This window comes from Scyliorhinus canicula, chromosome 17, assembly GCF_902713615.1.
Source record: "Scyliorhinus canicula chromosome 17, sScyCan1.1, whole genome shotgun sequence".
Classification (NCBI taxonomy): domain Eukaryota; kingdom Metazoa; phylum Chordata; class Chondrichthyes; order Carcharhiniformes; family Scyliorhinidae; genus Scyliorhinus; species Scyliorhinus canicula.
Genome location: NC_052162.1, coordinates 52,360,376 through 52,384,302, shown reverse-complemented (window position 1 = coordinate 52,384,302; position 23,927 = coordinate 52,360,376). Strand labels below are relative to the sequence as shown.

Here is a 23,927-nt window from a genome sequence, read left to right as displayed (position 1 = left end):
GGTTCCTGCCGGTTGTTTCGGGTTTTTAAAGCTTACCGCACTGAGGCGAATCCCATGCTCACTCAGCCTCGCCATGTTTGATCAGGAGTTCTCCGTTTCCCAGGTGAGGGCGCAACGTTGTCAACGGCGGTGGAATGCCGTACAACGTGGAGGCTCCCATCAATTGGGGAACTGCCGTACAGCGTAAAGCTTCCTGGGCGAGAATGCCGTACATCGCGGCGTCTCCCGTCAATGGGGAACTGCCGTACAGTATTTTGCTGAGCGTGGGGGGTGCCGTACAACATGGCGTCTCCCATCAATGGGGAAGTGCCGAACAGCAGTCTGAGATGATGCCGTACAACCTCTGCACATTGCAGTTTCATCAACTAAGAGACAGTGATCATTATCCAAAATCCACACCACGTTTACTTGATGTCGAAATTCAGAATGTGTTTTGGAAATAGCAAATGTGTTTTTTTTTTATTAATTAATTAGCTGTGAGCTTTACGACGTTAACAGACACCAGGAAGTGGAAGCACGGGCAGTGGGACGGAGCAGCGACGAGAGCGGGATGTTTTGGGAAGAGTGGCGAGCGGAAGCACCATAGTGATGTTAGCGGCGGCAGGCGTAAGGAGAGTGTGAGATATGTTCCTGTTTTGGGAGGAGGGGCAGTAGTTAAAAGCCTAACTGTTACATCTCCTTGATTTACTTAAAGGCAACCTTTGAGACTTTTCCGACCGATGTCCTCCATTTAATATTGCCCCAGATCAGTTAAAGTGCTGAAGCACTGAACTCAGATATTTACTGTACACATGAGTGAATGATTAAATAAATCAGCAGTGTTTGATCTGCGGTCCGGCTGAAGTAGATCCAGGAACTGCCTCCTCACCCTTCCTGTAGCAAAACTCATGGCACTTTGCAGTGGTTTGATAGATATTCATGGCTCCGGGCATACAACTCCCTTTTTACACATGTTTACGAGGCTATGGCTTTCTGTTAGTGATTGAAGCCGAGGTGATTGGTTGAAAGGAACCAGGCATGGAACTGCTCGCATTGAGGCTAAACACCGACATGGCCTTGATGGTCTAAAAACTGTTTCTGTCTTGTCATTTCTGTATAATCTAACACCCAAGTTAGGATGGGGCATGATATGGAACATAGAAACAGCAAAACTTTGTATCTATCATTTACTGTTCTCCTTAATATCTTTTCACATCACCCCTTTGAATTTACTCCATTCCAGGGAATACAACCCCAGTTTGTGTAAATTTCCCCTCGTAATGTTAAGCCAGGAGTCCAGGTACAATTCTTATCAATCAACATTGCACTCCTTCTGAGGTGAAAATATCTGAACTAGTGTGTGGTCTCTCCAGAGCTTTGCATAGCTACATCATAACTTCTACTCTTTCTGTTCTAGTCCTACTAGACATAATGTCGAGCATTCTGATAGTCTTCTCGATTTAAAAAAAAATATTGTGGTCGGGTACAAAAAATGGTCTATGTACGTGGATCCCAAATCTCTTTGGAACAAGTGGATGACCTCACACTTGTCATGGGAATGTCACTTTAAGAAATGTTTGTCTGCTCAAGTGCAGAATTTCATAGAATTTACAGTGCAGAAGGAGGCCATTCGGCCCATCAAGTCTGCACCAGCCCTTGGAAAGGGCACCCTACCCAAGCCCACACGTACACCCTATCCCCATAACCCAGTAACCCCACCCAATTTTTTGGACACTAAGGGTAATTTAGCATTCCAATCCACCTAACCTGCACATCTTTGGACTGTGGGAGGAAACCAGAGCACCTGGAGGAAACCCACGCAGACACAGAGAGAACGTGCAGACTCCGCAGGCAGTGACCCAAGCCGGGAATTGAACCTGGGACCCTGGAGCTGTGAAGCAACAGTGCTAACTACTATGCTACCGTGCTGCCCCCAAAGTGGCTGCAGTGATGTCAGAGTGTGGGTGGAGCTGAGCTCGAGCTCTGTTTTTTGAGTATTGTTTTAGTGTTGGAGCTGCAGCCAGCCAAAGAAGGAGTAATGTTGATCTCTCTGCCATCTAAAGATGATCTCTAGATCATTTGGTGAATTCAGAGTGGTAACTGTTCAGTACAGAATTTAAACCTGATGTGCTTCTGTAAAAAAGGGTTTTTGTCTTATGGGTGTTAAAAGGAGTTTAAGGATTACTTGAGTTGTATTTTTGGGGGTTGTATTTGGATTGATGGTTACTTAGATGTTCACGTTTTTAAAAAAGGTTAACCGAGTTCATCGAATAAACATTGTTTTGCTTCAAAAAATACTTTTAGATTTCTGTTCCACCACACCTGCAGAGTGGGCCATGTGCTTCCCATACCCATAGTAAAAGTTGTGGGTCAGGTGATTTCCATGATATACTTTGGAGTTCTCTAAACCCTGGCCCATAACACGCTTGCCTGCATAAAATCCATTTGATAGTTTTTTTTAAATTCACTTTATCAACCAGTTTATCTTTCTACTATTATGCTTTCATCTACATTTTACAATGCAGCCCATCTCTGATGCAGTAGCAAACCAGGATATGTGGCTCTAAGTCAGTGAATAGTTAAAACCCAAGTGCAGATCCTGATGGGACACCAATAGTCACCACATCTTACCAATTTGAGTACATGCCCATTATCCCTACCCTTGGTTTCCTACCACTCAACCAATTTTTGAGCCAGATCAATAATTTTCCTTCAGTTTATCAGCTTATCGCTGGCTTTGAAAGCAGGCCAGCAGCACGGTTCGATTCCCGTAACAGCCTTCCCGAACAGGTGCCGGAATGTGGCGACTAGGGGCTTTTCACAGTAACTTCATTTGAAGCCTACTCGTGACAATAAGTGATTTTCATTTCATTTTTCATTTCATTTCAACTTTACCCAACTGTAATAACTTCACCAAAGCCAGTCTTCCAACACCATAACCATGTGATTGCAGTAATGAAAAACACCGCTGCCACGACTTGCAATACACGCATCCAAGCCCAGGGACTAACAAAGCCAGTCTTCCAACACCATAACCGTGATTGCAGTACTGAAAAAGACCCCTGCCACGACTTGCAATACACGCATCCAAGCCCGGAGACTAACAAAAATGCTGGTCTGGGTTGGAGGAGAAGGTTTTAAGCTCCAGCCATACGTTTCCTATTGGGCAAGCTACCTTAGAATTACATAGAATTTAGTGCAGCAGGAAACCCATCGAGTCTGCACCAGCCCTTGGAAAGAGCACTCCACCCTATCCCCATACCCCTAACTACCCTTTTAGACACTATGCGGCTATTTAACATGACCAATTCATTTAACCTGCACATCTTTGGACTGTGGGAGGAAACCGGAGCACCCGGAGGAAACCCACTCTGACAGGGGGAGAAAGTGCAAACTCCACACGGTTATCCGAGGCGGGAATTAACCACTATGCTGCCTTCCTATACCATCTTCGACACAGTTCATCTTTCTTGGTCATTTATTTTGAGGGTTGTCCTTGGACTCCACCGTTCAGGATATGCTTCAATTTCAATGGTGTTGGATCCTTTTGCGTCCTGGTCTAGATTTGCTTTCAAACACCGGTAAAGTCTCTAAAAAAACATTTGGGGTAACCTATTTCAATGCCGGGAAGAGAGCTAGGCTCGTTACAGTGGGAGGCAACTCAAGGCCTCAGAGTTTAGCTATTCATGTTCTTGGCTGGTGCTCTAAGAGATATTCATAAGCTGCAAGTAACAGCCCAACCATGTATCCAGGTGGAGGCAATGGGGGAGGGGGGGGTGCCTTATCCTCAAAGACCCAATAAGGACTTGAGGTCGTCACTTTATGAAACATCTGCCGTAGACTTACTGGTGAAATTTTTACACCGAACACTACCGCCAAGCCGCCTTCCTCAATACCTCCTGTTCCTGCTTTTCAGCGGTGTGAAAGTACCACCCCAACCCCCGTAAGAGGAAGCATCACATTTCAGGATGAATTCCTTTTTGGGGTTGAAATGGGATGACAGCAGCTGTTGTTTAACTTTCTCGAAGTCCTCCACCTGTGGCACCTCCCAAGATCCATTTTTGGTACTTTTGCAGCCGTGTTTGCGGGAGAGTCAGCAAGGAGGCCAAATTTTGTTCTTTTGTAGCAATGTTCTTAAGGAAGTCAGCAAGGAGACCAAATTCAGGATAAACTTCCATAATAATTACCTAATCATCACAGGGGCTATTTTAGTCAACGCTTCCAAAAATTTCATCAGTTAGAACCTACTCTTTTCAAATCCATGCTCGCTCTCCAATCAGATAAGTGTAGAAAGTTTTCAGTCACTCCTCTCTTAATTATACGCTAATAATTTGAAATGAAAAAAAATGAAAATCGCTTATTGTCACAAGTTGGCTTCAAATGAAGTTACTGTGAAAAGCCCCTAGTCGCCACATTCCGGCGCCTGTTCGGGGAGGCTGGTACAGGAATTGAACCATGCTGCTGGCCTGCCCTGGTCTGCTTTCAAAGCCAGCGATTTAGCCGTGTGCTAAACCAGCCCCATTTCCTGACAAGTTAAGATAATTGGTCCATAACTCCGTCTCTGCATTCTTAAATAGCACAACGATATGCAATTTTCCCGTCAAAATGGTTCCTCAGGAGAACTTTGAAATCATACAGAATCTGTATGGCTGCACCCTCCTTTAAAATGCTGGAATAGGAAATATATTCTCCTGGGTATTTATCATTCAAGTGCAATTAATTTCTCCTTTACTACTATTATTTTGCATGTTATTTTTAATGTGCTAATGTCCAATTCTGTACAGCTTCTGAGATGTGGCATACTATCTTCTTCCTGTACTGCAAATACTGAGAACTTATTCAACTTGTCACCATTTCCTTTCACTTACAATATCGCCCATTAGTGCTGCTGGGAGGAGATTGCAGAGCCTTTGTCCTTGATCTTTATGTCGTCTTTGTCGACAGGAATAGTGCCGGAAGACTGGAGGATAGCAAATGTTGTCCCCTTGTTCAAGGGGAGTAGAGACAACCCTGGTAATTATTGACTTGAGCCTTACTTCGGTTGTGGGTAAAATGTTGGAAAAGGTTATAAGAGATAGGGTTTATAATCATCTTGAAAAGAACAAGTTGATTAGCGATACTCAACACGGTTTTGTGAAGGGTAGGTCATGTCTCACAAACCTTATTGAGTTTTTTGAGAAGGTGACCAAACAGGTGGATCAGGGTAAAGCTGTTGATGTGGTGTATATGGATTTCAGTAAGGCGTTTGATAAGGTTCCCCACGGTAGGCTATTGCAGAAAATAAGGAAGTATGGAATTGAAGGTGATTTAGCGGTTTGGATCAGTAATTGGCTAGCTGAAAGAAGACAGAGGGTGATGGTTGATGGCAAATGTTCATCCTGGAGTTCAGTTACTAGTGGTGTACCGCAAGGATCTGTTTTGGGGCCACTGCTCTTTGTCATTTTTATAAATGACCTGGAAGAGGGTGTAGAAGGATGGGTTAGTAAATTTGCAGATGACACGAAGGTCGGTGGAGTTGTGGATAGTGCTGAAGGATGTTATAGGATACAGAGGGACATAGATAAGCTACAGAGCTGGGCTGAGAGGTGGCAGATGGAGTTTAATGCGGAAAAGTGTGAGGTGGTTCACTTTGGAAGGAGTAACAGGAATGCAGAGTACTGGGCTAATGGCAAGATTCTTGGTAGTGTAGATGAACAGAGAGATCTCGGCATCCAGGTACATAAATCCCTGAAAGTTGCCACCCAGGTTAATAGGGCTGTTAAGAAGGCATATGGTGTGCTAGCCTTTATAAGCAGGGGGATTGAGTTTCGGAACCACAAGGTCATGCTGCAGCTGTACATAACTCTGGTGCGGCCACACCTGGAGTACTGCGTGCAGTTCTGGTCACCACATTATAGGATGTGGAAGCTTTGGAAAGGGTTCAGAGGAGATTTACTAGGATGTTGCCTGGTATGAAGGGAAGGTCTTACGAGGAAAGGCTCAGGGAATTGAGGTTGTTTTCATTAGAGAGGAGAAGGCTGAGAGGTGACTTAATAGAGACATATAAGATAGTCAGAGGGTTAGATAGGGTGGACAGTGAGAGTCTTTTTCCTCGGATGGTGATGACCAACACGAGGGGACATAGCTTTAAATTGAGGGGTGATAGATATAGGACAGATGTCAGAGGCAGTTTCTTTACTCAGAGAGTAGTAGGGGTGTGGAACGCCCTGCCTGCAACAGTAGTAGACTCACCAACTTTAAGGGCATTTAAGTGGTCACTGGATAGACATATGGATGAAAATGGAATAGTGTAGGTCAGATAGGCTTCAGATGGTTTCACAGGTCGGCGCAACATCGAGGGCCGAAGGGCCCGTACTGCGCTGTAGTGTTCTATGTTCTAGTTTGAGGCCCACATTTCTCCTGCTCACTCTTTTTATAGTGAAAAAAGTTTATTTTTATATCCCTGGTAAGTTTCTTTTGGTAGCTTCCTCTTTGTAGCCTTCTGTTTTGTCACCTTTCCTGTATCTCTCAGTTGCAAGGATGTGTGCTTTTTTTTGTTGCATTTTGATGTACTTATTTTATTTTTGTGTTGTCCCTTACCTCACAGACGTTTTCTTTCTAAAAATAGAGCTCTTGCCCCTTCGGAGTCTAAACATGTTCTACATCACAGTAAATATTTAATACAAGATCACAGTTTATACCCTTAAGTGTTATACACAGCTTTAAGATATTGATGTTATGGCTCCGTGATATAACTTGTGTGTGTTTTTAATTACTCCCCTTTGCTAGTTTTGGGGGGGGGGGGGGGAGAGGAAGGAATCCAGGTATTTCTATATTAATCAAAGATGGTACGTAAGATTTGTGTTGGGGACTGCAATACTCCTCCAGTTTTGGAATCATGTCAATGTAATTTTAGGTGCACAAAGACTAAAATATTATTTTGCCTGTGTCTTAACCCAGACATCAGAAAAGCTTATCTCTCTGTATTTGTATAAATGTTCCCATAGTCTCTGAAAACTGTACATGAATTATTTTTAAAATACATTTAGTGTTGTGTACCTCGGCAAACGTTGTGATGCTGGCATTCACATTTTTATGTTGTGTTTAATTAGGAATGGCAAAAAGTACTGGCCTAACCAGCGACGCCCACATCTCACAAACAAACCAAAACTTTGAATTAATTCCACCTCATTAACTTCCTTCCCCAATTGGATATGCAAATTCATTGAATTTTTAATTCTAATTTGGTATCCTTTGAGGGGGATTTGAATTTATAATTCACGTCAACCGATCACCAGTTTCCAACCATTGAACCAGATACCAAAAACCATAATGCATACTGTCATTCCCCAAAAACATAATGCCAACTGTCATTCACCAGCACCATAATGCCGCTTTTCTCTTACCAGGCTGTCAGATTAGTATCTGGGCTGAAGGCTGGTATTCAGTGTTATTTGCACTTGAGCATTGTCAATTGTTCGCCGAACAGCGAGAAGGGATTTAGAAAACACTAAGCAGTCTTTCCTTCAATACCACCAAATTGCAGATCATCTAGTCCTCCCTCAGAGGATCCTTCCAAACCCTAAGGGAAAAATAACTTTATACAAAGCACACGACTCATTTCAATAAATTCAAAATATCAGAAAATATTTTGACTTGCAAATAGAACCAGTTAGCATTTTAAAATGGTTGTACACAATTCGTCTGACGAGCAGTATAGAAAAAGAAACTCACCAGGAACTATCAATATTAAAAATAAAACAAACAAACAAAATTGGTGTCCATCATTGTTTTATTTGTCTACATAAAATAACTGACAGGTAACAATGAAAGGACAATATTCCTGGAAACTTTCATGGGATTAAATTTGATGTGATTCTATTCAAACACCCAGTATACAAGCTCCATCCAAGTACTTCATCATCCATTTTCGTCTAACAATCACATAATAGTTTAATCATGACAGATAACAGCATGTGAAATAGCTGCAGCAAATTTAAATTTGGAAAAACATTTTAATCCCAAGTAATAAAGGGCATGAATACTCAATCATCTACAATGTCTACTTGGTTTTAAAGATGAAGACAGGTTAATCTAAAAGCTATATAAATACAACTTGCAGGAATGAAAGAATTTTAAAACTTTACTTCTTGAAAACATTTTATTTTGACATTCCTTAATTACTTGCAACCAAAGAGCTCTCCCTAGCTGAATGTGTGGGAAATCAGTTATCTCTGGATCACTGCCTAGACTGACAAACAGCATTGAAAAAAAAATCAGTCAGCTGAGTTTTGATCTCATGGCAGAACACGATGCTGCCGCTTCAAACAACTGTCTCAATGCCTAACGACCTCCACCACAGCAAACTCAAAATCACCACCAAACGCATCAGAATGGTGTTCACAATTACTACTGCTGTATTGTAATTCATCAAGAAAGCTTACCTTGTTTGGATGTGAGTTCTATTTTCTAAATCTCAATAATAAACACAAATATAATCCACAAATTATGCCCAAATTTACATGTTTGATGCGGAATGGATGTGTTTTTCCACATTTTAGTCCTTGGTAAACAGTAAATTCCTTTGGATGATAGGGACATAAGTGATGAAGTTAGATTTGTTAGATAATTTAATACTGCAAGGAGCTTTGGTTGAGCCACTTTCCAGGTTTGGCAAGACTGCAAAAAGCACAGTTCTATTTCTTCACTCTGGGTCTGCTCTTCTTTAAGCTTGTTCAATTAACTAGTGACTCCTTCATTTGCAGCCAAATCTTAAATGAACTTCATTGGAGGAAATAAATCCTAATATGGACTTGTTAGTTTTGAACTGTTTTTTTTTTAAAAAGCACTTAAAACATTTCTTGGCGCTAGTGTGAATGTGGTTATGATGTTGTGTGGGGATAAATGAGCGGTTTGTGTAGTTTAATTATTACATGAGGTAAATTTTGCTAAAATAATGCTACACCCTTTTTTTAAAAATGCCCTGGTTTTCTTCCTCTCCTGCCTTGAAACAGTGACTTATCAGAGTTTTGTTAAGTCAACAGCTACTGGAACCTTGCATCAAAACCATTCATCATTTATGAGTTTAGAAAGTCAATGTTGTCAAATCTTCCAGAAATGGGGAGCCTTAACTGAAACCACTTCATCCAAGAGGCACTACATAGTGGATCCAGAGTCTGAAACTTGAGATAATCCTTTTCTCATCCCTAGCAAAGGGACAGTGCAATCAGTTGCAGCCCTCAAGATGCAACCTTCACTGAAAAAGGCTGAGCACTAAGGACTAAACCTGGAACTGTCCTCATTATATTCAATAAGGTTCAGTACATCATGTGGTGCATTTACCATTGGGAAGCCCAAAGGTGTATTTTTTCTAAAAGAAACACAAAGAAGTGAGGGTATGGGTTATGTACAGATGAGGGTCGTTTCCATACACTGTAGTAATTACTCATCACTGCAGATAACTGAACACTCTCCACTACTCCATTGTGCCTGTGGTCCCAGTGACTAGCAATCTCACCGCACTGAAACTTCTTTCATTGGCCACATTCTGCAAGCACAACGTCAGTGGTCCAATCGATTCTGTCCATACTCTATGATTATTGGTTTGCCCATCAGATTGTAGCCATTCACCATGTTCAGTGCTTCCATTGCCATCTCCACACCTAAAAAGAATGTGGTAACTAAAGGTTAAGCTGACAAAACACACTTAGGATATTTGGGCATTGTAGATTCCACATCCAACAGAAATAAAAATGTCACCATAATCCGACCAGTGGACGCACAATATTGGGAAAACAGATACAAATCCACGGATAAAGACTGCAATATTTTTGGTTTATTTGGAATCTAAGATCCAATGCCTAAAAGTTATATGCAAAAACAAATACTGCAGTTATGTATGCACAACTGTTATGGATATTATGCACAACTGTTATGGATTTTTTTTAAATATAAATTTAGAATAGCCAATTATTTTTCTTTTCCAATTAAGGGGCAATTTAGTGTGGCCAATCCAGCTAACCAGCACATCTTTGGGTTGTGGGGGTGAAACCCACACAGACATGGGGAGAATGTGCAAACTCCATACAACAGACAGTGATCCAGGGCTGGGATTCGAACCTGTGTCCTCAGTGCCGCAGTCCCTGTGCTAACCACTGCGCCACATGCCGCCCGCTCAGTTAGGGAAACTAATGCTCTGGAGCAGGTGTTCACGTTGTTCAAGCTGGGTGCAAGATATTCTTATATGTAGCTAACCTTGCTTCACCAAACCCCACTGCAGCCTTGCAATGTTCTCTCTTCCTTTCTTGAAGAAACAGACTGTCATTTAGGTACAGTCCCACAGGTATATTCATGTATGAGCTGAGACAGTGAGTGTTGGCAGGCTACTTGGCCCTGTAGAGAATCACAGCCAAGCCTCATCCAGGTCTCCATGTCAGCACACAGAATCTCTAGTAAGAGTGACTGGAGTAAGAACTTCATCTTAATTTCCCTCTCTCAGCCTAGGTGGCAGCCAGATATTGGTCTCAGCACAAACTTAACACTACTCCCTCTAAGTATTTGACTGGGGACACTGAAGGTATGGTTGATTAACACACTTTCTATTATATATGCAATTTAGAAAATACACTGGCATCCTCGAGCATTTGAAACTCCATACAAAAAGCTGCCTGAACTATCAATGGCACTTCAAAATTTACAATTATAAATGCAGTTTTTCATTAAGTGCAACCAATAACAGCCATGCAGGTCTGCTGTTAGCTGTATTTGTAAATATAAACAAGCTGATCCTTCACTCGAACAACAGAGGAAAATGGGGCTGGTTTAGCACACTGGGCTAAATCTCTGGCTTTTAAAGCAGACCAAGGCAGGCCAGCAGCAGTTTAATTCCCGTACCTGCCTCCCCGAACAGGCGCCCGAATGTGGCGACTAGGGGCTTTTCACAGTAACTTCATTGAAGCATACTCGTGACAATAAGTGATTTTCATGTCATTCATTTTTTTTCCCAAATGGTTTACAAAAGGCAATCAATCCAATATCACCTGTTTTATACCCCTGATTAAGAATGAACGTTCCAGCCAATCTACTTTCATCTCCTAGAGTACTGATGGCTAAAACTGATTTTCTAAAACATATTTTCTCTCTTTCAGTCTAAACTCTTGGGAACCAGCTACCTAATCATGTGGAAATACATACTTGGGAAGGTGATGAATGCTTGTCCCTTCATTCGGCCTGTCAATAACCGGAAAAGGAGCTGAGGGCCATCTTTTTGTTGGAAAGAAACAAATAAGGAAAATAGATCCTCCAGCGTAGCTTTTGGATTCAGATTTTTCAAGTACAGAACCTGAGAGGAGGTGGGGAAAGAGAAGAAATAAAGCACTGAAGTAAATGCAACTGCAAATTTGAATCACACAGCAGCACGGTATCATATCACTTTACTGCTGTCACATTTACAAGTGATCGGACTGAACTTTGTTACAATCCTCACAATCAGCAGTCACAAAATACAACTCCACTTTCCCATTAACAATAGTTTTCTCCAACTGAATTGAGATTGATCCCTGGCAGATACCAACTCAGAAAATATTAGGCATGTCAGCAGCAGGACTCTTTTGAATTAACTGGCCACAGTCCTGTGTGCCCATGCCGTATTTGACACAGGAAAGTTAAATCTTACACTTGGTCCCTAAAATAAAAAGAACCATTGCCCAGCAATCAGCAACATAATTTATATTGATGACAATTATTTTAAAAAGGATAAATACTGCTGGTTTATTTCAATTTTTTTAGTCACTGAACATTGGAGTTGGTTGTAGTACGTTTTGAACCATACTACAGGACATCAATGTGACCTCCCTTAAGGTTTCACTTCATCATGGATGTTAAATTCCTGAAAATAAGAACATTTTAATTCCTCATGGAAGTCACATTCATTAATAATACTTTTCTAGCTAATGAATAATACTTAATCATACCCTGCTTGGTTGTCCAGGTTTATAGTTTGAAAATCTGGGAATCATTCGTATTTCCTCCTGTGAAAGCTTGTTCTTCCAAATCTCTTCTTTGGGAACAGGTTCCACTTGCTGGGTAATTTTCTGAGGACCATGAGTGCCAGTGCTGGGTAGGGTTCGGATAGGAACATTTACAGAAAGCCCCTTGGTGTTCTGATTTTCATATAGATTTGCAGCACAGATTTGCTGACTTTGTGGTTGAATAAAGAGACCAGTCATTTCCTTAAAGGTACTTTCTTCACTTGTTGCTGTGGAAGGTATTTCCAGAGAAGGTCCCGTTATGGGTTTTGGAGTGTCTCCCATTCCGACGGAATCATTTTTGAATTTTAGTAACATCATTTCTAATTGATTGATAGGGTCATTCTGGTCTTTTACAGACTTTTCATCTAAAGTGAAAACAAAACGAGTTACATTTACATACGGCAAAACCAGAGAAAAGCACAACTAAATGATGTTAAAGCGGGTACTTGGATCAGGACATTTTAACCATTCCTTTGCCGCCACCTCCCTATCCCCTTGGGACTGAGATGTTTCGATCTATTCCAAGACACCCCAATATCCAAGAGTTCTAAAAGGGAAAAAAGTATATGGCCCGAGCCCACGGATGATTCTCCCTCCCCTCAATGCAGCTGAAACCCCAAGGAAACCTGAGAATCCAACTACTGTGGTGCCACATATTTGCACGGCTTTCAACAAGAAATGGAATTCAATAAAACACCAGTAAAAGTAGATAGTTTCAATTCAATTCTATGTACCACAACTCATTTAGCACGTTGGTTGAGTGACTAAATAGCTTCTAATTACTTTGCTGCATTCAGGTGAAATTGACAGTGGCAAAGGAATATGTTCATAAAGACAAGTAAAAGTTTTAAATTTCTGCATGTATGTTAACACATTGAGGTTAATAAAAATACATTATACTGCACTGGCAAACATGCATAATTCATAAATATATTTCTCCACTTTTGAAAATATGAAGTGCTAAAATAACAACAATTGGATAAATCTAAAAGAAAAAAACAGATGCTCAAAAGGGTGATAAATGTTCCAAATTTAAGTAAGTTTGTGTTGTCAAAAACACTAGGGGAGTTCAAAATCTAGTCAGATGCTAGGTAAAGTCGAGTCACACCACAAAAATGGTGGGTGAAATTCCCTTAACCTTTTCTTATGGTTGAGTCAGGACCCACACAACTCGGCCAATGGAGTTTTTGCTTTAATATCAATTGCACACAATTGGACAGGGAATCTAAAAGGAGCAGTATTCAGTAGGACAGCAAAACAATAATGAGCTGGAAGATGGAGGTGAGGAAAGATGGTTGAAGGTGAGGAAGTCATCAGAAGCTAACACTATCTGGCCTGTTTGAGGAACAGCCAACCAGGCAATTCTTCCAACACCATTTTGCAAGCTATTTTGGCCATTAATTTCAGTTCTTTACACCACTCCCCAATCAGGAGTTTGGCCAGTCAACCTGTTCTAAGGTCTCTGCCCAAGCCATTCTAAAACCAGCAGTTGAGAATTACACCTGTGACTGACGCTCCAATTTGCTTTTCCTCCTGCTGGAGTTACGCCTCACCTCTGTTCACATCCTAACTGAGATAGGAGCATGCCATGAGGAAATTAAAAACAAGCAACCAAATGATTTAGAGTCGCAGTGTACTGTGCTATAAAATGTGGGACATAGGTTTATGCCCTAAATTCCCAAGATGGTGGATTTCAAATCTGAATGCTGCTGTCGTGAAAGTAGAAGGAAGGAAGAAGAAATCAGGAGTCAGTCCTGCACACATCCAGTCATGGATTGAATTTGGCAGAGCACTTGGATCAGGTCTCCAGGCCGTGCTTTTAGCTGGGGCAGGTGCGCGATGTTGAGGAAATTTCAGGGAGCAAAAATTGGGAGAAAACAAGAAAACTTACAAACAAAAAATACAATTAACCGACAGCATTCAGACGATGACTGGCACAGGTCATACAGTACCATGTTCTGTGTCCACTACTCTGGAATTTGCCAGTTATTTGTCACAAATATTCTGCAAGGGTACAGAACAATAATATTACAAAGCAGAATCACAGAAACATACAAATTCATAGAACAGGTCTTTGTTAGTACTTTTTTAAAATAAAGCATGGACAAGAAATCATTAATTTGACCACAAAACTGACGAGTCAAAGAACATTGACTGACTCAGTTTTCTGATCTCCAAACTGAAGCAAGGTATTCAAATTATCTGTGTAACTAAAGATGATAATATTGGGTCTTTGTCTCTACTGCTCCAAATCCCTGCTCTACAGTTTACTAAGACACGAGTTAGCACATAAGATCTCCCACATGGCAAATTCCACACTTCACCCATATCATTAAGAAGCCAACCATTTCCTTCACTTCAAGGAAAAACAAATTACAAGGAAGTCATACTAGGCTATTCTTACTTATCTCCCCGAGCAGAAGCTTGGGAACAGGTTGCATCTTTCCTTTCTTGTCTAGGGAATGATTCAATGAAAGCAAGAGAGGGAGAAAAACTAAACATAGTTAACAACAAAAAGCTATACCTTGGTAATAAAGAGCTTTCAAAAAGGTATAACGGTCAGTTCCCTGGAACATGGCATTTTCAATCTCCATCTCCCTCCTGTTCAGCTGTTTACTTCCTGCAAACCTCTGAGGCAGTGACAGAAGTCGCTGTCGTTCTTCAATTTTCTCTTCAATGGCACGGAGTCTTTGTTGCACTGCTGCTGGATCTGCTCCCAGCCCTGAGAACTTTAAACACAAACTGAATTGGCTTTTGAAGTGTGGAGCCTGTCTCCAATCCTCTGCTGTCAGTTTTCAACTTTTATGCAACAGGGAGGCACAAAAAAGGTAGGCCACAACAAGGATAAGCCAAAAAGTTGTACTTGTGTACTTTCTCGTGATATGTTTGATAGCAGATTAACACTGGTGTGCACACTCTCAGTCAAGAATTGCACACAGAAAATTAAGAAACAAGAATGGAAAAATAATCTATTAAATATTTAAAACTGAGTGATTACGACATACCAGTGTTATTGCGCCTGTAGGTGGCTGTGACACTAATACGTGGCCCTATGTTACTGCAACAGCACCAATATGATCACCTCCAACTGATCCCCTCCCTCCACTGATTCAATCTAGAAGTATTTTTTAGTCTTCCCTGTTTAAAAAATACTTATACTGATTATCGGTGTTGTTCCTTAACCTTTTTGAATTTATAACATCTCAGAAGCTAATGCACTCTCCAATTACTGAGAAGATCTTTGTCATATGGATTATGCCCCAATATTACTTGCAGAAATTGTTAAGGATCCAGTACCGAAGAGTGACACATATTTTCAAAGTCCAAGATCACATTAATTTGAATCCCTCGGATAAGTACCGAAATGCTGTTTTGCAGATAGTTTATTTTTAATGGTCTGTAGATGCTTCATATTTGGGCGTGATTCCCAATGTCCACCTTCCTTTTCAAATCAACATCATAAATTTTAATGATGTGTAGTTTTATTGCATAGGCTTCCAAACATGACCATGGCTATGGACCATTCTCTTTGTTTTCCACCAGCATTCGTAGCAAATCAAAGGCCACATCATCTCCCTAATCAGCTGTGTTTAACATTCCAACTTCCACACAATAAACCTGCAAAGTGCAGTTTGTAACTTCCAGATTTACAGTATTGAAGAAATGTTGAACAAATCACAAATTTTTCCATGGTTTCAGAGATACAGAAAATCTGTACTCCGTAACATTAAGAATAAATATACAATAGGGTGATCTTAAATTCCTGAGACTGCTACGTACAAAATAGAACTAACTCTTTTAAATAGGGCAATACCATAATGGACATGCTACGTGCTTGGTTGCCAATATTGCATGCTGTTACTTAGCCCAGTATGAGTTTGCATAAATATTCCAATCTTACTTTACCTTAACTAGAGATTCCCTATCTCGCCAGAGTTGAATTTCCCTGTCAGTAAGTCCCAGTTCTCGCAGAGCAGCAATCTCCCCTTCTCCATCCTGCAGAGTTTGAAACTGTGACAGGCTCAACACTCCTGCTGCCTGCTCCCCAAATGGCTTGTATAAAGCACTCGGGGCAAAGCATTTCTTCTTAGCTATGCATCTGTCAAAAGAGAAACTTCAGTTAAGGAGAAACTTCAGTTAAGGAAAAACAACATAAGTCAACATATCGTAGAGCAACTGAGAACTCAAGGAACCGCAGTTATAGGACCTTAGCCTCCTGCCCAGCATCACAGTTGCCAGTTTTAAGCCAACTCTATTCACTCCATGTGATGGCAAGAAACGGCCGAAGGCACTGAATTCTGAAAAGGCTATGACCCAACAATATTCCTGCAACAGTACTGAAGATTTGTGCTCCAGAACATGCTATGCCATGCCCCTAGCCAGACTGTCCCAGTATAGCTATGACACTGGCATCTACCCAGAAATGTGGAAAATTGCCCAGGTGTGTCCTATAAACAAAAAGCAGGATAAATTCAACCCAGCCATTTACCGCCCCATCAGCTAATTATCAGTAAAGCAATGGGAGGGGTCATCAACAGTGCACCGAAGCAGCACTTGCGTAGCAATAACTTGCTCACTGATGCTCAGTTTGGGTTTCATAGGGTCACTCAGTTCCTGACCTCATTACAGCCTTGGTTCAAAAGAGCTGAACTCCAGAGGTGAGCCCTAACAAAACTGGAGTCAATGGGAATGATGGGGGAAACTCTCTGCTGGTTGGAGTCATACCTGGCACAAAGGAAGATGGTTGTGGCAGTTGAAGGTCAGTCATCTTAGTTCCAGGACATCACTACAGGAGTTCCTTAGAACAATGTCCGAGCCCCAATGATTTTCAGTTGCTTCATCAATGACCTTCCTTCCATCATAAGGTCAGAAGTGGGGATGTGGCTGATGATTGTACATTGTTCAGCACCATTTGCGACTTCTCAGGTTCTGAAGTAATCCATGTCGATATACAGCAAAACCAGGACAATATGCAGGCTTGGGCTGACAAGTGGCAAGGAGTATTGACACCACACAAGTGCCAGGCCCTGACCATATCCAACAAGGCAGGATCTATCCATCGCCAATTGACACTCAATGGCATTACCATTGCTGCATCCCCACTATTAACGTCCTGGGGGTTACCATTGACCAGAAACTGAACTGGACCAGTCATATAAATACTGTGGCTAGAAGAGAAAGTCAGAGGCTAGGAATCCTGTGGCAAGTAACTCTCCTCCTGATATCCTTAAAATCTGTCTGCAATTCACACGGCACAAGTCAGGAGTGTGATGGAATACCGAGATGAGTGTCCCTCCAACAACACTCAAGAAGCTTAATGCCATCCAGGACAAAAGGCTTGACTGACTGGCACCCCAGCCACAAACATTCACTCCCTGCACCACCGAAGCATAGTGGCAGCAGTATGTACCATCCACAAGATGCATTATCGTAACTCAACAAGGCTCCTTCGACCTTCCAAAACCATGACCACTACCATCTAGGACAAGGACAGCAGACACATGGGAACACCACTACCTGCACATACCCCCTCCAAGCCACTCACTATCCTGAATTCGAAATATATCATTCTTTCATTGGATCAAAATCCTGGAACTCCTTCCCTAACAGCACTATGGGTGTACCTGCACCACATGGACTGTAGTGGTTCAAGAAGGCAACTCACCACCACCTTCTCAAAGGCAATTAGGAATGGGCAATAAAGGCTGGTCTCGCCACGAAGCCGACATCCCTTTAATTAATTTTCTCATCTCAGGTCCAGTTCTTTTTCTTGTGAAGTAAACGTTGGTGCTCATCAAATAATGTTGAGCCTCATAACAATTGACCCGAGTTCATACCTGTTCCTCAGCTTGAAGCTGCTTCGACCAACTCAAACTAATGTCAATGGAATGGAAAATGTTGGTGAGATGCTCTGTTCACCGAATGTCAACATTTTTACCGGAAGTGGGTGTTTGATATGCTCGCACTTTGTGAGCCAATACTTATTCAGCTTCATCAGAACAAGTGTGAAGTAATCTTATGATCATTCTCTTTCACTGATTACTTTTCAGCAACCTAAGGGTTTCTGTGCGAAACTGAACAGCCAAATCTGAAACAACTGAGCTCATGTGTCACAAATGCTCACTTTTTTCGTCTGCATCTCCAGCAATACTGAGTATCAAAAAACTGGACATACAATAAAATGAGGGACAAAGACCTCAGGGAGACATCAATGATAATGAATGAATAAATGGTTCAAGCATCACAGGCACTACCATTCAGAATTATTTGATGCAGTTTTTTGGGCAAGACTTAAAAATTAGAGATAAAAACAAAAATAAAAACAAGCATCATTGGGAATCCAAAATTAAACAAAAAAACGCTAGAAATCACAGACGATTCATCAGTGTAAAGGGTTTCCTCAAGAAACATTAACATATATTTTCTGTAGATGCTGAAGGACCTGAATATTTCCGTCATTTTCTATTTTTATTTCAGAATTTTATGTATTATAAAAATGTATATAATCATTAATAATTTCTTACTTCATGCCATTCATGCAGAAGTTATTCCACTAAATTCTTAGTATACTCACTCTTCAAGTGTTACTGTTGTGTCCAGCTGGTGCTTCAAGAGGTTTTGTAACTGCCTCTCTCCTTCAGTTTCCAGCTCCTCTGGTTCAACATCGTCATCGCCACAAATACGACTGTTAACCCTAAATGATGAAGAACAAAGAAAGGGGTACTGCTCACATTACACCAGAATAAAATACTACAAAGTCACCTCTAGTATTTTGTAATTGGACACAGGCTCATAACCATGACAGCCTAAGCAGCAAGTTCCTCATTTCTGCTATGTTATTAGGAAGGTAAAGTTAAAAACCACATACATACTTCTGCTGATGAAAATTAACAATAAGGTTTAATTAATTTCTTCCATTTATAGCAGAACAATATTTTCTGTTTAAAAATAGACTTGTATGTCACGAACAAACAAGAGATGCTAAATCTACTCCCGCTTCAATTTGTGAGACTGACATTAATTAACTTGTGATTTTTCCACTCTTCGCATGAATAGTCTAATCATCTCAGTGTCTAAAATAGATCCTTTGAATTTTGAGTTTAGGTTCAAATATAAGTTTGGTTTGGAGTTAATACTACTATAACAGTAGCATGGTAGCACAGTGGTTAGTTTTACAGTTGCTTAACAGCTTCAGGGTCCCAGGTTCGATTCCCGACTTGGTCTGTGTGGAGTCTGCACGTTTCCCTGCGTCTGAGTGGCTTTCCTCCGGGTGCGCGGTTTCCTCCCACCGTCCAAAGATGTGCAGGGTAGGTGATTGGCCATGATAAAATTGCCCTTAGGGTCCAAAAAAGATTAGGTTGGGTTACGGGGATGGGGTGGAGGCGTGGGCTTGACTGGACTCTTTCCAAGGGCCAGTGCAGACTCGATGGGCCAAGTGGCCTCCTTCTGCACGGTAAATTTTATGAACAGAGTATCGTTGCACAGTTTGCTTCAGTATTGCTTATTTAAAAAGGCAGGCATTTGGAAGGAATCGGTTTTTTGGGCACCATCTCTGCATAAAATTATTTGATTTGTGAGTTTTGCAAACACAAAGTTACACATATTTAGCATATCATTTTCTGCATAATTATAACCATGGTGTAAATAATATTGTGTGCATCAATGCCCAGCAGAAACAGCATTGAAAGGAAAATCACTCATGACAGTTTTTCCTCTCTCCCGCTGAATAAGCTACCTGGCTCTTGAGGCAGGCACGTGAATGCTAAACTCCCAAATAATGATACCAGAATAGGTCCACGAAATGAGCAATATTTAGTTTGGATATTCAATCATCAAAATGAAAACAAAACAAGTATCAATGATTAACATTGGTCATAAGTTTCTTTGCTTTTACTCTCAATAATTTGGTCTCTGCAGTATTCCTGCGAACCATTAAGCATTAAAACTATGTGGTAGTCTATGAATCAATATCAACAGTATTGCAGATATTATCTTCCTCTTTTCCAAGAGCAAACCTATTACCAAAAGAGCAGCACCATTAACGGAACTAGAAAAACAAGATTTACTGGAGTGATCCTTCCCTATCAATCCAGCAAAGGTTTTTTCCAACCACATTTGTAATTTGTCCCAATCTGCTTTTTCTTCTGGAATCACTGATTCATACAGGGGCATAGCACAACAGGCAACTAGTCTTCAGCTATTCATAATCTTCTCCTTCCAAAAGCAGACTGCACAAAGGTACTCACATTCTAAACTTCTTAAACTATATACGCAAGTAGTGCACATTAGAGCGAAGTCAATCCCGTCCTCACCAAGTATCCATTCAATAAACTCATTCCCAGCAGGGATCACTGTAGAAATCAGGAGTCAGAGCCCTGGTTGATATTTGTCCTCCCTCGTCCAGAAGTACTGAGGCTTACTGTAGCATTCTTAACAGCCCACGTCCCTGGGACTTTTATTTCCTATAAAATGTAATGGGTGGCATTTTCCGCTCCTCCCAATGGTAGGAATGGGTGATGGCACGAATTTGGCATCATGGAAAAAGTCAGTTTCCCACCGGTGGGAAATTAGTTTGGAATTTTGTTCTCCCAATGTAGATAGCGAATTAAAGGTTGGTAAAGTTTCCCACTGATCCATGTCAGGAACCTCATTTGTATCCCGTGAGTGCTCATTAAAAGGCCAACTCACCAGAATTATGTTCCCCCTCTAAATTAAACATCCTACCAGTAGATTATTAGAACATGCTGTTTCCCCGACTGTATATTAGGTGGTTTGCACCTGGCGAGCTTTTCATCAAGGACTTCGAGATACATAGATACTACTTTCACCTTTAAGAGCGTTGCTGCAGGATTCGGGCAGCTTGTTTCACAAGCTGTGGCATGGCTGGGTACAGGAGGCAATACCAGACGAGAGGGGGAAGACAGAAGCAGGACTGAAGGGGGATGGTGGTCAGAGTGGAGCACTGGAAAAATGCCCTGGGTATGAGTTATAAGACTGTCCAAGAGAAATCAGAGACTGTCCTGGCGCTGAGGCCACGCTGTCAGGGTCATATTGAACAGACTGTCCTGGACTGTGGGGGTCTTATTAGAGTTATGCAGGTCTGCACTTGTCGGGCCTGTCCCAGGTCTTAGTCCCAGTCTTGGGTTGGGGGAAGGTCTCTCTGGACAGTGATGATCATGCACAGCATGATGTGCAAGGCATGGTTAGTCACCGAAGGAATTTGATCCAGATGGTCAGAGACATGTTACTGATGCAGATAACAGTCATGGTCAGGGGAGGCATCTACATCCTGTATGTGGGTAGCTGAAAATTTATGGGTGTTTTGGGATGGTCTCATGGCTTGGGGGGGTTCCCAGAATGTCAGGGTTCCATGAGGCCTGAGAAGGTGAGGAGCCAGATCTACGAAGAGTATTACCATTCAGGAAGGCAGACAGGAGTGTCAATATGAACAATACTGGGGTCAAGGGTAACAGGACAGTTGGATATTGACAGGAGGAATGGGAATTAAGATGAGGTGGCTATAGAAGAGGCTGGGAGGAACTTGGTGGATGATAGGGGGTTGGAAGCAGGTTGCAGTCAGGAGCGTAATAAGAGGGCAGCACGGTGGCACAGTGGTTAGCGTTGCTGTCTTATGGCGCCGAGATCCCATGTTCGATCCTGGCTCTGGGTCACTGTCCGTGTGGAGTTTGCACATTCTCCTCGTGTTTGCATGATTTTCGTCCCCACAATCCAAAGATGTGCAGGTTAGGTGGATTGGCCACACTATATTGCCCCTTAATTGGAAAAAAATGAATTGGGTACTCTGAATTTATATTTTTTAAAAAGGAACGTAATCAGCACCATGTCCGCCTTCAGTGATCAGTGACGCACTTGAAAAAGTGAGCTTGAACAAAAAAAACGATGAGAGGGGTCTCAAGGCATGTCAGATGAGTTGTGTACAACTATTTTGGGGTGATTCAAGGGGCACCCTATAACTGTCATGCTCACACCATGGAGAGCATGGCTCCACTGGTTCTGGACTCAAGGGTCTCATGCACAATGACTGAGCTTAGCTCATTTTCTAGTGACCATAGGATAACGGCCCATTGAGTCTGCTCTGCCATTCGATCATGGTGCCTATTCAGTTTACAATCCATTAAGTTTAGGCGCTGCGCTGCATATGGTCTTAGTTATCATAGAATTTGCAGTACAGAAGGAGGCCACCCGGCCCATTGAGTCTGCACCGGCTCCCGGAAAGAGCACCCCACCCAGGCCCACATGCCCACCCTATCCCCATAACCCAGCAACCCCACCCAACACTAAGGGCAATTTTGGACACTGAGGGCAATTTATCATAGCCAATCCACCTAACCTGCACATCTTTGGACTGTGGGAGGAAACCGGAGCACCCAGAGGAAATCCACGCACACATGGGGAGAACGTACAAACTCCGCACAGACAGTGACCCAAGCCGGGAATCGAACCTGGGACCCTGGAGCTGTGAAACATTTGTGCTAACCACTATGCTACCGTGCTGCCCCTAATAAATTCAGATGGCATCTGAACCTTACAAAGGCATGTCAGAATAGACGCAGGATCCATGAATCAAGGGTGATGTCTGCTGACAGAAGCAGGACAGGCCCTACAAACCTCCAGTGCAGAGGACATGGCATTTAAGTCACCATGCTTGCAGTCAGGACAGTAGTGCAACGACTGTGTACCCATAGTAGTTGTAAAGGCTACTGAAGGACAACCAACACAAAGCTGACTGGGTCCCAGGACTTGGCTCTTTCAACTCGAAAGAACACTCTAATTTAAAACGCGCATTCACATCGGAGGGGAAAGATCAGCCACCAGCATCCTCCAGCATACCATCCTGCAAAGGACTGCCTTGGTAAGCCATGTGTGGCTAAGGGAAAGTCTTTAAAACGCGCATTCATATCGGAGGGGAAAGATCAACCACCAGCATACCATCCTGCAAAGGATTTCCTTGGTATGCCATGTGCGGACGAAGGGAAAGTCAAGCACTGGAGAATGCATAGCTGCCTTGTATATGGAGGAAGACAAATCAACAAGAACTAATATCGATTGCTCAATTGTATAATTGTATCAATTCACAAAAAACAGGCTGCAAGGCTGCCGTCTTGATAGCTTTGACGTGAATGAGAAGGGTCATTTGGCACAGCTAGGGAACACCATGGCCCTGAGGAACAAGACCCAGATGCTGATGAGAAGGGATCAAATCCAAAGATATCTTACACACCAAGGGGCTACAGTAGACGCAGCTCATACATGGAGATGCCTTTGCTGGTCTACAAATGTGGTAAGTCATATTCGCCACACTCCATGAGGATCACTTGCTGCAACGACTGGGAGGGCATCCATTGCTGGCTTTTCTTAACGTTACCATCACACTCAAACGTTTTTGCCTCCAGATCGTTCCAGGATGCCATTGGGGTCCTTTGCGAAATCTCAAGATGCCCAAGGGAGGTGTCTGATGCCCTTTTCATTAAAGCTGGCCATTATGTACAGTTCTGCATGGATGAAGCAAGCTGTGGGACTCATGGCGATCTAGGGTTGCCCGCAATTGCACAGTGCCATCGAACGGGACACATATGGCCTTGAGAGCTCCCTGGCAGCAGCCTTGGAGATTCATTAATGGAAGTATTGCCACTCTCCAGTTTATCTGTGATCATAGAGAGATTATGCATGCCTATGCTATATCCCAACAGAACTCTCATACCTCTCACAGATGCTACAGATCTTTAAGGGCCCTTAGTGCACACAGATTTGGCTTCTTGGTGATAAGGGTTAATGGATGTGGTTAATGACACATGTTCAACGTCCACTGGTTGCATCAGAGGAGAGATACAATGCTGTACGTTCAGCCACAAGGCCCTAAACAGAGCAACTATTGGCCTCAGTGAGGTGTGTTTCAGATGTTTTGACTGATGAAGTGGG

General features: G+C 42.2%; 2 protein-coding genes and 1 long non-coding RNA gene across 3 annotated transcripts in view; 1 reads left to right on the top strand and 2 right to left on the bottom strand.

Annotated features, from left to right (window-relative positions):
- The window catches only part of LOC119951403 (MORC family CW-type zinc finger protein 3-like), a 147,601-nt gene extending 147,461 nt beyond the window's left edge, over window positions 1–140 (bottom strand). Inside the window, exon 1 of the mRNA XM_038774562.1 lies at window positions 37–140. Within this exon, the coding sequence (XP_038630490.1) occupies window positions 37–75 (39 nt within the window). The 5' untranslated portion in view covers window positions 76–140. The remainder of the gene's footprint in view (window positions 1–36) is intronic.
- Window positions 114–11,670, top strand: LOC119951406. The gene is made up of 2 exons (XR_005457610.1): window positions 114–617; window positions 11,106–11,670. It is a non-coding gene; the product is annotated as an uncharacterized LOC119951406 (long non-coding RNA).
- The window catches only part of rbm41 (RNA binding motif protein 41), an 18,309-nt gene continuing 2,116 nt past the window's right edge, over window positions 7,735–23,927 (bottom strand). The window contains exons 2-7 of the mRNA XM_038774563.1: window positions 18,562–18,681; window positions 15,894–16,086; window positions 14,512–14,716; window positions 11,931–12,352; window positions 11,152–11,299; window positions 7,735–9,620 (exon numbers count right to left, since the gene is read on the bottom strand). Coding sequence (XP_038630491.1) covers window positions 9,520–9,620; window positions 11,152–11,299; window positions 11,931–12,352; window positions 14,512–14,716; window positions 15,894–16,086; window positions 18,562–18,681 — 1,189 coding nt within the window. The 3' untranslated portion in view covers window positions 7,735–9,519. The remainder of the gene's footprint in view (window positions 9,621–11,151; window positions 11,300–11,930; window positions 12,353–14,511; window positions 14,717–15,893; window positions 16,087–18,561; window positions 18,682–23,927) is intronic.